We start from the raw sequence: 12,081 nt of genomic DNA, 5'->3' as shown, positions 1-12,081 counted from the left end.
CTACTGTTGTTGTTACATTATTATTATGAATGATTCGATTCATATGAATCGAAATATTAGTAATTAGTAATAATTATCGTAAATAAATAAATATATAATAAAATAATTTCATTTCATATCTATTATATCGTCGTCGGAGTTGTATGATCGCGCGTTTAATAGTAGCAGTAGCAGTGTGTGTGTTGTAAAATATCTAATAATATTAGAATAAAGACGTCATAATCGCTTAGGAAACTTAACATTTTTCTATGTATATAAGATATATTTTGTGGCCCTGAAAAGGGCCTTTTTAATCGTCACAACACGATGAAGAACGAGGTCGTACGATCGTTCGCATGTATCGTCATCAAAATTTTATAAATTCGACGATGACGACGACGACGTCGACGACGACCGTGTCTCATCGTCACACTACACGCGGTGTGTTTAAGCCTTCTTCTCGGTCTTCTTGGGTAGAAGTACGGCTTGGATGTTAGGTAGGACTCCACCTTGTGCGATAGTCACGCCCGAGAGTAACTTGTTCAGCTCCTCGTCGTTACGGATCGCCAACTGTAGATGTCTCGGTATGATCCTGGTCTTCTTGTTGTCGCGGGCGGCGTTGCCGGCCAACTCGAGTACTTCAGCGGCTAGGTATTCCATGACGGCCGCGAGATACACGGGTGCACCGGCACCGACGCGCTCTGCGTAGTTACCCTTCCTGAGCAGTCTGTGTATACGTCCTACCGGAAACTGTAGACCGGCACGGTTCGAACGCGACTTTGCCTTCCCCTTGACTTTGCCTCCTTTACCGCGACCGGACATGATTATAGAGAATTAATGAAAAATTAGCAACGCAAATATAAATATGAGAGAGAGAGAGAGCGGTACGCGTGCGTACGGCTCGAGAGCGCGGTGAACAGTAAAACACTCAAGGTAGTCCGTCAGCTTTTTATATACTCGAGACGTAGTCACGTCAATCGGTGCGGTGGTATCGAGAGAGACTCTGACTCTGTTTGATTGTATTGAAATTGTAAATTGTTAAATTTCTGTTTCTTATTAGTGTATACAGTATAGTATTAAGATTACGACGATGAATGATGTCGAGTTTCGGGAGAGTCGGGCAGTCGGGCGGGGCGGGACGGGGGGTGTCGGAATTCGAATGCGAATAGAAAAATGAAGTAAAAATTATATATATATATATTATTTTTTTTGTAATAAAGAAAGGAAGGAATGAAATAAAAAATAATATTATTAAAGTGAAATTAGTCGGGCGCGCGGGTCGCGTGTCCTTTTAGTGTTTCGTGTGCGATAATGACAAAGATCGGTAGGTCAGTCAGTTTGTTTGTTTGTTTGTATGTATGTATGTATGTATGTTTGTTTTTTTTTTTTTTTTTTTGTTTTGTTTGTATGTTTCTGAAATGAAAAAAAAAAGAAAAAAAAAAAAAAAAGAAAAGAAATAAAATTGTGCTATTCTCTCTATGATAAAGGTATGTGGATACTTTCGTATAATTTTATTATTATTATTTCTTTATTATATATGTGTGTGTATATATATATTTTTGTAATATATTCCGATATACCTACGCTTTTTATAAATTTAGAAATTATTCGTCGTATCGTTCGAAACTTTAACTCATTTTATTCGTCGTCGTAGCATTGTAAAAAAGAAAAATTAACGCACGACGACGAATATATTCGTTTATTATGAAACTTATGTTAGCCCTGAAAAGGGCTTTTTGTCGTGCGATTTACGCGCCGCACACGCTTGCATCGTCATCGTCACAGTGTTCGTCGCCGTCGTCTTATTCGTCTTCGTCGAAGCGATCGGATTGGACGAATGTATGTCGTCGATGATGTTGGTGTTGTTGTTTTTGTTTTGGTTTTTTTTTTTTGATGATACTTTTGAAAGATGTCATCGTTATTATCACCGCTGCGGCGGCTGCATGCGGCTTACTTTTTAGCGGCGGCTGAGGCGGCCTTCTTGGCTGCCGGTTTCGACTTCGGCGTAGCGGCGGCGGCCTTCTTAGGTTTCGGCGCTTTAGGTTTCTTAGTCGGCGGTTTCGCGGTCTTCTTCGCCTTCGATGCGGCGCCCTTCGCCTTCGAAGGAGCGGCCGCCGCGACGGCCTTCTTAGCGGGTGCCGGTTTCTTTTTAGCGGCTGCAGCTTTTTTATCCTTTATCGTCGCCTTCGCTTTCGATTTGGACGGCGACGACGCCGCCGCCGCCGCCGCACCGGAGGACGCACCGCCGGCGGCCGCTTTCTTGCCCGCGGCGCCGCCCTTGCCGCCGACTGGAGCGGAAGAAGCCGCCTTTTTCGACTTACCCGAAGCGGCCGAAGATGCGGCCTTGCCGCCGGACGCGCCTCCGACTCCGGCACCCGCCGGTTTCTTCGAAGCGGACGATTTCGACTCTAGTTTGAACGAACCCGATGCGCCCTTGCCCTTCGTCTGTATGAGTGCGCCCGATTCGACGGCGCTCTTGAGATACTTTCTAATGAACGGTGCCAATTTCTCAGAATCGACTTTGTATTGAGCCGCGATGTATTTCTTGATCGCCTGAAGCGAAGAACCGCTACGTTCCTTCAACTCTTTGATGGCGCTGTTCACCATTTCCGATGTTTTAGGATGAGTCGGTTTCGCCTTAGGTTTCTTCGCGGCGGCGCCACCGGCGGCGGCCGCGGACGCCTTCGGTTTCTTCGCAGGGGTCGCCGGTGCTGGGGCTTCGGTCGCTACAGCTGTGTCGGCCATTTTTATTTTATTTTTTATATTAACTCAATTCACAAAAACTAATAAACGTGATGCACGATATACGTATGTATATTACGTTCAATAAACTAAACGAGAGAGAGAGATAGAGAGTGTCGACGCGGCGGAGAGGTCGCTAGTGGTAAGTGGAGTCCGAGCAATACCGTAAGGAGAACCGCGATGTCGCTAGACAATTTCTCGTACGAACGCTTAAAACTTTTCACTAACAGGTATCATTTCGAATACGATATTTATATAATGTAAAGTATTTTTTGAACGTTCTATTACATAAAAAGATACCTCTTGAACCTATCGATCGTTCGAAAGCCGAATTCGTAGCATAGTTCGACGAAGATGAGTACGAATCGCGTTTAAATTCGTTATAGTTCTAGACGCGTACCTCGAGCCTCGTTTAAAAGTTATTTTATTCTATTAAAATCGTTTTAAACGTTTCGTTCTAACGACAGATTGAAAGCGAAGATACCTCACTGATAATGTATAAAAGCGCAACTCTTATTCGATAATTTACTAACAATTTTAGCGTGTTGCAAGTCGACGTTCGTAAAACACGCTACTATGCGAGTCGGCATACGAAGCACGAGAAAACGTAGTCTGATATGCGAATTCGTATCGAATAATATTAATATATAATCTATTACGATAGATAATTAATAAGAGTTTCGAAAGATAGTTTAAACAATAAAAATAATCTACAGTAACCGTGTACATTTACGTGACGCCGAGCTTCTTCGCGGCGTATGATATAAGGTTCGCGGCGCGTTCGTAGCGCGTGAAGTAGAGCCGAGAGAACGACGTCGACGTGGACGTGGACGTTTTATCATATATAAAAACATTTAAAGTATATAATTTTTCATATCTATACATTCGTATTGTAAATATAAATATATTTGCATCGATTGTACGCACTCATTGAGATACATGGTAGAGTCTATTCTATGTTAACGATGAGATACGAACGTATCCGTTGTATATACTAATAATTATAATGAACAATAATCGTTTATTTATATTATATTTCATTTAATAACAATTTTCTTACTCATTGTATTGTATTATATATATTATGAAAAGACGTCATTGATCGATTGAAACGAGCATTTTTGTATATATAAACAGATCCATATGCGGCCCTGAAAAGGGCCTTTTTTATATTTAGTTTTCGCAGTATTGTATTTGTAAATTTTTGATTTAATTACAAAAAAAAAACATCGAAAACATTTTAACCGCCGAAACCGTACAGAGTACGTCCCTGACGTTTCAGGGCGTACACTACGTCCATGGCGGTGACGGTCTTCCTCTTCGCGTGCTCGGTGTAGGTGACGGCGTCGCGGATTACGTTCTCGAGGAACACTTTGAGGACACCGCGAGTCTCTTCGTATATCAGACCGGATATACGTTTCACACCGCCTCTGCGTGCGAGACGACGGATGGCCGGTTTCGTGATACCTTGGATGTTATCACGGAGCACTTTCCTGTGTCGCTTCGCGCCTCCTTTCCCCAGACCCTTTCCACCTTTACCGCGACCGGTCATTTTCTTGTCTTCGGTTTGTCTTGTTTAATCTGAACGGCAAAGAAAGACGTACAGAAATCCGTCCGCTGTCGATCAGAGACGATCACTTTATGGTAGTCTCGTCGTTCTACGCTCGACTGATATATAAGCGCTCGACTAACTACACACGTATGCGTGCGTTCGCTCCGTGTGCGAAAGAGATGGCGATATCTAAGTGCCATTAGATAGAAAGAGAAAGACTGAGAGAGACAGCGTGCAGTCGAAAAAGCTATGGTAGGGATGGCGGCCGAGGGGATGGGGTTAGGGGGGAGTTCATGTATGTGTCTTGTTTATCGGGAGAATGGGGGGGGGGGGGGGGGGGTGTGAGATATTTTTGTGTTCTTCAAAATTGATATCTTTGCAATAATATTTAATATTTACAATTATGCTCTTAACGATCAATATATCGTCATAAGATCGTAATAATATATGTAATCACACATACACTCACCTCTCACGTTCTCGTATTCGATTGAAATATACATATTTATTTACAATAATAGTATAAAATACACAACGTTTACGTATGTGCGTATTGATATTTCGAATTATGTGTAACGTGTTTATGATAATTTTGATATAAAAATAATTATTGTTATTTGTGAGTAGGTTTTTCGTGACGACTTTGTTACGTTTGAAACGGACGACGAAAAAAAAAAAAAAAATTTTTTTTTCTTTGTTTTTAGATATATATGCGGCCCTGAAAAGAGCCTTTTTGAATATGTTTACTTGCAGTCTATCTGCATATGATACTGCGTATATTATTATTATTTATTTTTTTCTATACGTAGAATTGTGCAAATGAGACTGCGACGACGACGACGCAGACGCAATTAGGCACGTTCTCCTCGGATCCTGCGCGCCAATTGAATATCCTTAGGCATGATCGTCACACGCTTAGCGTGGATAGCGCACAGGTTCGTGTCTTCGAAGAGACCGACGAGATAAGCTTCGCTTGCTTCCTGCAGGGCCATTACGGCGGAACTCTGGAAACGGAGATCGGTCTTGAAGTCTTGAGCGATCTCACGAACGAGACGCTGGAATGGCAGTTTGCGGATCAGAAGCTCAGTGCTCTTCTGGTAACGACGGATCTCACGAAGGGCGACCGTACCGGGTCTGTAACGATGAGGTTTCTTCACACCTCCCGTGGCAGGAGCGCTCTTGCGAGCCGCCTTGGTGGCGAGCTGCTTGCGCGGTGCCTTACCACCGGTAGATTTTCGGGCCGTCTGCTTAGTACGAGCCATCCTTGACGATGAATGAACGAACACGCACGAAACGAAAATTTATTATGACAAACTTAGAGACGTCTCTAGACACGTCCGCACGAAGGGAACGTAGTCGACGGATTAAAATTTTTGTAAAGGAACGTTAGCTTATATACGAGTTCTACTACGGCTAGAGGGACCGCCGCGATGACGATTCGATATATCCGTCTCTCTCTCTCTCTAAGCTATGCACGTTCTCTCTCACGCGTTCACTGATCGATGCGAAAAATTCATGTTTGAGTTGTTGTTATTATTATTATTATTAGATATATTTTTAATGAATTAATATTATTATTCTTTCAGATATCATCGGCCTACGTCGAACGAGTTAAACGCAGGATATATATGATACGAGATCGAAATGAATGAGAAGATCGACGGAATCGACAGTACGGCGGCGGCTTCGAGCTTACAGCGCTACAGCTCTACAGGAAGGTAACTACGACGATCAAATATATTATATATCTCTAATTAAAATTCGATTCAAGACTAGTAAAGAAAAAAAAACTGTTTTTGTATATGTTAATAATTAGGAATCTTATCAGAGTATGTATGTGTGTATTATATATGTATATAATTAATCGATTAAATATGTTAATAAATAAACATGTATTATTATTGTTATTTGATAATAATAATAATAATAAACGACGGCTAAATCGTTTGAAACTTTAAATTATTGTTTATCGAAACTCTTTGTGGCCCTGAAAAGGGCCTTTTTATTATTATCTCCTTCATAAATCGTAGCGTTCTACTACGGCTTCGTTTACTTGGAGCTCGTGTACTTCGTTACGGCCTTAGTACCTTCGCTCACGGCGTGCTTGGCGAGCTCGCCGGGCAGAAGAAGCCTCACCGAAGTCTGCACCTCCCTCGAGGTGATCGTCGATCGCTTGTTGTAGTGAGCGAGACGAGAAGCCTCGGCGGCGATGCGCTCGAAGATATCGTTCACGAAAGAGTTCATGATCGACATGGCCTTACTCGAGATACCGGTGTCGGGATGTACCTGTTTCAGTACTTTGTAAATGTAGATGGCGTAGCTCTCCTTCCTCTTATGCTTCTTCTTCTTCTTGTCCGACTTGGAGATGTTCTTCTGAGCTTTGCCCGATTTCTTGGCGGCCTTTCCGCTAGTCTTAGGCGGCATGATGACGAATAAACAAATTCACAATAATGCAATCGAAAGTTAATCTCGTGTGATACACGTGCGCACCGTACGGGAGCGCAAGCGAAACTGGAGAGTACCGCTTCGATCGTTCGTAGTATTTCACGCACCCCCCTGGTAATGGGGAATGGTGATGGCAGTTCCTAGGGCCGTGCCCTATCTACTGCGGTATCCTGTTCGCCGTCCGTTTCTACGGACGGGTCGTTGGGGTCGGGTAATTCCATGGAAGTACCCTAGTGGCGTATGCTGCAGACATCTCTTGGTCCTCCGTACATTCTCAGAGCGATCAAGCGCACCGGATGAGACCCCGTAAGGGGAGGTCCAGCGAACGACCTGCTCTGCGAATGTCTGCGCACGACAGATGTCGTGGTACAGAGGGAGGGTTCGGAGACATCTTGCTGCTGCCAAATGTGTGTTGCGTATTCGTGTCTCGTTGAGATCAAGTTCCGTCGCTGGCGGTGAAGGCTGCAGATGGGTGAGGGTGGTTGGTAGAGAAGAGTGGAGAAGAAGTGGTATTCGGCATTCTGACAGGTTGTCGGTGTTCTGTGTTGTTGTGGTTTGTTTCGGCGAGTCCGGTCCGTGACCGCGTAGACTCCCACGATCCGATCAAGCGCACCGGATGAGACCCCGTTCGGGGAGGTCCAGCGAGCGACCTGCGGTCGTGGGTGAAAAAACGTAGTCTAGACGCCTCGCTCTCGGTCGGGGCCGTCAGGATAAGTCCCGCTTGGGATTTCCTTTCGGTCGGCCGCGGTGAGACGCTATTGTACAGACCGGTTCGTCGGGTACGGCTCTTTGTAGGAGCCGGGTGATTTGCCCGTTACTACGGACGGGTCGTTGAGGTCGGGTAATTCCAGTGGAAGTACCCTAGTGGCGTGTGCTGCAGACATCTCTTGGTCCTCCGTACATTCTCAGAGCGATCAAGCGCACCGGATGAGACCCCGTAAGGGGAGGTCCAGCGAACGACCTGCTCTGTGAATGTCTGCGCACGACAGATGTCGTGGTACAGAAGGAAGGTTCGGAGACATCTTGCTGCTGCCAAGTGTGTGTTTGCGTATGCGTGTCTCGTTGAGATCAAGTTCCATCGTTGGCGGTGAAGGCTGCAGATGGGTGAGGGTGGCAAGTAGAGAGAGTGGAGAAGAAGCGGTATTCGGCATTCTGACGGGTTGTCGGTGTTCTGTGTTGTTGTGGTTTGTTTCGGCGAGTCTGGTCCGTGACCGCGTAGACTCCCACGATCCGATCAAGCGCACCGGATGAGACCCCGTTCGGGGAGGTCCAGCGAGCGACCTGCGGTCGTGGGTGGAAAACGTAGTCTAGACGCCTCGCTCGCGGTCGGGGCCGTCAGGATAAGTCCCGCTTGGGATTTCCTTTCGGTCGGCCGCGGTGAGACGCTATTGTACAGACCGGTTCGTCGGGTACGGCTCTTTGTAGGAGCCGGGTGATTTGTTGGAACTGGCGCTGGTTTTGCGTCAGTGGTGTTCCTTTTGGTGAGTTGTCCTGGCGTTGTTGGCGTCGTCTTTAGGTCTGGAATGTGATCTGATGGTGTTTCAGTGCGTCCAGCTAGTGTGACACTCCTGTCCGGTTCTGCAGAATTACTCATGATTCGATCAAGCGCACCGGATGAGACCCCGTTCGGGGAGGTCCAGCGAGCGACCAGCGATCATGGGCTTTTCTGCAGGTAGGCGTCCTGGATGCAGCCGAGTCCAGTAGGATGAGTCCCCGTAGGGACTACCTCTGGTTCGATGCATCGTTAGCGGACGTCGTTGTTTCCGGGCTGGTGTGTCGTGGTGTCAGCTGGGTCGACGTTCTGTCGAGGAGCGGGCGGGAGGCGACGCGATGGTCGGCTCTCGCTGAGGGCGTCATCGTTGATGAGCTCTCTCGGGTACGCCCATCCGTCAGGTGGCCGTGCGTGCTGCGGTGCCATATCCTTGATGTGGGTGTGGTCCGACTGGTCGGCACGCATGAACATCTTCGTGGCTAGGCGTCTGGTAAATTCCTCGACGGTTTCGACTTTGAGATCTCTCGCAATTGTTGTGTTCCGTACGTAGCGTGGTGCATTCGTGATGGCCCGCAGTGTGAGAGATTGCTGCGCTTGCAGCTTCTTTCGCGAGGCAGGGCCAGTGAGTGCGTACCATGCTGGAGCGGCATACGTGAGGCGTGATCTCACGTATTGCTTGTAGATCCCGAGTTTGACGCGCAGAGGGAGGCGCGATTTCAGCACTGGATATAGTTTGACACGTGTAGCACGCGCCAAGTTGATCACATTCGCGACGTGATGATTCATATTCATCCTTCGGTCGATGGTCACTCCAAGGTACTTGACCCTGTCAGACCATTGGATCTCCTTTCCGAATAGCCGGAGGGGAGATGGTAGGTTGGATGCTCTTCCTAAGACGATCGCCTGTGTCTTCTCGACGTTGACGGTTAGCCGCCATTTGGCTAACCAGTCGGGAAGTTGATATAGCATGAGCTGCATCAGTATTGCAGCTTGCTTCCTTTTGATAGAGGTGGTGATGTACGCCGCGTCATCGGCGTATAGGGCCAGGACGGCTCCGTCCATCAGTGGGATGTCGTCAGTGTAGCAGGAATAGCATACCGGAGATAGGCAGCTTCCCTGTGGGACACCGGCGGTGATCCGTCGCTCTGTGGACAGAGCTCCTTCAACATCGACTTGGAAGCGTCGGTTCTCCAGGAATGACGCTATGATGTGTACGATTCGCTTCGGCATGGATGGTCGAAGAGCCAGCTTGTATAGCAGCCCTTCGTGCCATACTCGGTCAAAGGCTTTCTCCATATCGAGGAATACTGCCACTGGGAACTCCCTCTTGTTCAGTGCCACTGCGGCGTAGTGCAGTATTCTCGCTATTTGGTGCGTGGTCGAATGTCCAGCTCGAAAGCCAAATTGTTCCGGCCGAGGTTCGATGTGTGGTCGTAGGTGCTGAAGCAGCAATCTCTCGAACATTTTCGAGATGGTAGGCAGAAGTGTGATGGGCCTGTAGCTCTCCGGTAAAAGTGTGTTTTTACCGGGCTTCGGTATCATGATGACTCGGCCTTGCTTCCACGTAGATGGAAAGTGGCCCGTGCGGAGTATTCCGTTGAATAGCCGCGTGATCGCGGCTATGCTACGCGGTGGTAGGTGGCGGAGGGCGGAGTTTGTGATTCCGTCGCACCCCGGGGCCTTACGTGGGTTCGCACGCCTTGTCATCCGTAGTACTTGTCCCGGTGTGATGACTATGGGGTCATCGGTGGGGGACAGTGGTTCTGCCAGGTATTCTCGAACTTGTTCTTCGACTGCTGTGCTGTGTGCCTGGTAGCGAGCAGGGTTCGGTGTGAACTGCTGCTCTAGCGTGGCTGCAAAGATCTCAGCGCGATCCGCTGTCTGGTATCGTAGAGTTCCATCGTTCGCTCGGAGTGGACGTCTAGGTTCACTCGAGTTGGTGAGGTTGCGGTTGAGTCGATGAAGTGACTTCATGTCGTCTGCTGCAGTCTCGATGGTGCTCTCCCATGTTCGGGATCGGTGGTCGCTTACTGACTCTGTGGCTCGATCGTTGAGGCGGTTGAGTTGTCGCTTTAGCGTGGGGCAGCGGGTTCGCTGCCACAGCTTGCGTAGCTCTCTCTTCCTTGATAGAAGCTTCCTTATATGGCCAGGTAGGGTGTGGTATCGGTGTGATACCTCCTGTGTGTGCGTCGCTGCCTCGTAGGCGTGACGCAGGGTGTCTCTGACGTCTAAGGCGAGGTCTTCTATCTCCTCTGCGTTCGTTGCTGGTTTCATCCTCGTGTTCTCCTCCAGATGTTCCCTGTAGGTAGTCCAGTCGGTGCACCGGCGAGGTGGTCGTCTGGCTGCAGCTAGGGTTGCTTGCAGTGTTAGGAGAACCGGTTGGTGGTCGGACCCCATGTCGTCCGCCAAGACTTCCTGCGAGAGTCTCTGTGTGAGCCCCCTGTGGACGGCTATGTCTAGCACGTCGGGTGTTAGGATTGATCGGAACGGGTAGTGAGTCGGGGTCTCTGGACCGCTGACTGTGTATCCGTTCTTTTCGGCGTCTTGGCAGAGTCGTCTGCCATCCGTAGTGTTGGTGGTCGAGTTCCATGAGGTGTGCTTGCAGTTCAGATCTCCTGCGATGATTGTTGGAGTTGGTGAGTCCAGCAATGATCGGATGTCTGCAGGATCCATTCTTGCTTTGGGAGCTTTGTAGCAGGCGAAGAGGCGTAGGGCTGTCCCTCCAGTGCACACTTCGATGCCCAAGGCGTACATCGTCCCTAGCGATGTAGTCTGGATAGGCGTGTGTACAATTCTCCTCTTGACAAGTACCGCGAGGCCTCTAAAGGGCTGGTTGCTCACATCCGAGCGTTCATCCTTGCGGTATGTGTGGTAGTTTGCAAACTTCAGTCGATCCGAGTCTGTGGCGTGGGTCTCTGATATGAGAGCCACGTCTATGTCCTGCTCTTGCAGGAGGGTTTGAAACAGCAGTTGCTTGTTTCTGAGCCCGTTGGCATTCCAGTGAATAACACGGAGTTTGTTATTCATTGCGGTTGAGCAGGAGGGTGATGCCCTGTAATATTACAGGCACTGGGTCACGGTCTTCTAGCAGGGCGCTAAGTACCCCTTGCAGAATTGTGATGGCGGTTTTGATAACTTCTTTATCTTTGCCAGTGGTTGTTGCTTTCGACCGCGTGTGTGTCGCGGTGGTGGCAGCTGGTTTATGTGCCGGCGCTGGTGCCGGTGCAGGTGTGGGTGCAGGCGCAGGTGCGACTTTTGTGGTCGCACTGGGCTTGCTCTCCGGAGCAGGTTTGTTTGCCTTGCTCTTCTTTTTGGGGCGTCGTTTCTTCTTCCCGGTGCTCGAGTTTCGAGCTGTGGGAGCGTTCGCTGGAGCCATGAGCGAGGTCGCTGGCTCTGGTGCAGGTGCAGGTGCGGGTGCGGGTGCAGGTGGTGAGACTGCGTCCGCAGTCTTCTTTGCTGGCGCGGATAGGGCGATGGTGCCCGCTCTGCGGTGTTTGGCCTCCCTTTTGTAGACCGGGCAGGCCGTGTTGTTGGCCGTGTGTGCGCCTCCGCAGTTGGCACACGTCGGTGGGTCCTCCCTTTTCCGCTCGCAATCCTTTGCGAGGTGTTCACCTCCGCATCGGACGCATGCTGGCGGTCGGTGGCAGCAGTGAGACGAGTGTCTGAACTGCTGGCATCTATGGCATTGTGCGGGGCCTTTCTTCCCTCGCCATGCATCTATCTTGATGCCGGTCATACACAGCAACTCCGTTACTTCGTATATCGCCGGCGTCAGTCCAGGGGTTTTCTTCAATTGGGTGAAATACATGCACCCTGGGCGGCCTTTCCTGGCCTGGATCTGCTTGACCACTTCTGGTTCGAACCCTAGTTC

General features: G+C 48.6%; 5 protein-coding genes across 5 annotated transcripts; all 5 read right to left on the bottom strand.

Moving 5' to 3' along the window:
- Window positions 1-426: 426 nt before the first annotated feature.
- Window positions 427-874, bottom strand: LOC135194287 (histone H2A). The gene has a single exon (XM_064219600.1). It carries the CDS (start codon window positions 799-801, stop codon window positions 427-429), a length of 375 nt encoding a protein of 124 aa, XP_064075670.1. The 5' UTR covers window positions 802-874.
- A 772-nt stretch (window positions 875-1,646) lies between these two features.
- On the bottom strand, window positions 1,647-2,724 carry LOC135194383 (histone H1B-like). The gene has a single exon (XM_064219791.1). It carries the CDS (start codon window positions 2,722-2,724, stop codon window positions 1,930-1,932), a length of 795 nt encoding a protein of 264 aa, XP_064075861.1. The 3' UTR covers window positions 1,647-1,929.
- A 1,237-nt stretch (window positions 2,725-3,961) lies between these two features.
- Window positions 3,962-4,383, bottom strand: LOC135194378 (histone H4). The gene has a single exon (XM_064219784.1). It carries the CDS (start codon window positions 4,271-4,273, stop codon window positions 3,962-3,964), a length of 312 nt encoding a protein of 103 aa, XP_064075854.1. The 5' UTR covers window positions 4,274-4,383.
- A 716-nt stretch (window positions 4,384-5,099) lies between these two features.
- Window positions 5,100-5,619, bottom strand: LOC135194368 (histone H3). The gene has a single exon (XM_064219772.1). The coding sequence runs from the start codon at window positions 5,533-5,535 to the stop codon at window positions 5,125-5,127; it is 411 nt and encodes a 136-aa protein (XP_064075842.1). The 5' UTR covers window positions 5,536-5,619; the 3' UTR covers window positions 5,100-5,124.
- A 640-nt stretch (window positions 5,620-6,259) lies between these two features.
- On the bottom strand, window positions 6,260-6,720 carry LOC135194376 (histone H2B). The gene has a single exon (XM_064219781.1). It carries the CDS (start codon window positions 6,695-6,697, stop codon window positions 6,323-6,325), a length of 375 nt encoding a protein of 124 aa, XP_064075851.1. The 5' UTR covers window positions 6,698-6,720; the 3' UTR covers window positions 6,260-6,322.
- Window positions 6,721-12,081: the final 5,361 nt, after the last annotated feature.

The sequence above is a fragment of the Vanessa tameamea genome, chromosome 29 (genome assembly GCF_037043105.1).
Source record: "Vanessa tameamea isolate UH-Manoa-2023 chromosome 29, ilVanTame1 primary haplotype, whole genome shotgun sequence".
Classification (NCBI taxonomy): domain Eukaryota; kingdom Metazoa; phylum Arthropoda; class Insecta; order Lepidoptera; family Nymphalidae; genus Vanessa; species Vanessa tameamea.
The sequence above is the reverse complement of the archived record's forward strand: the minus strand, read 5'-3'. Positions and strand labels throughout refer to the sequence as shown.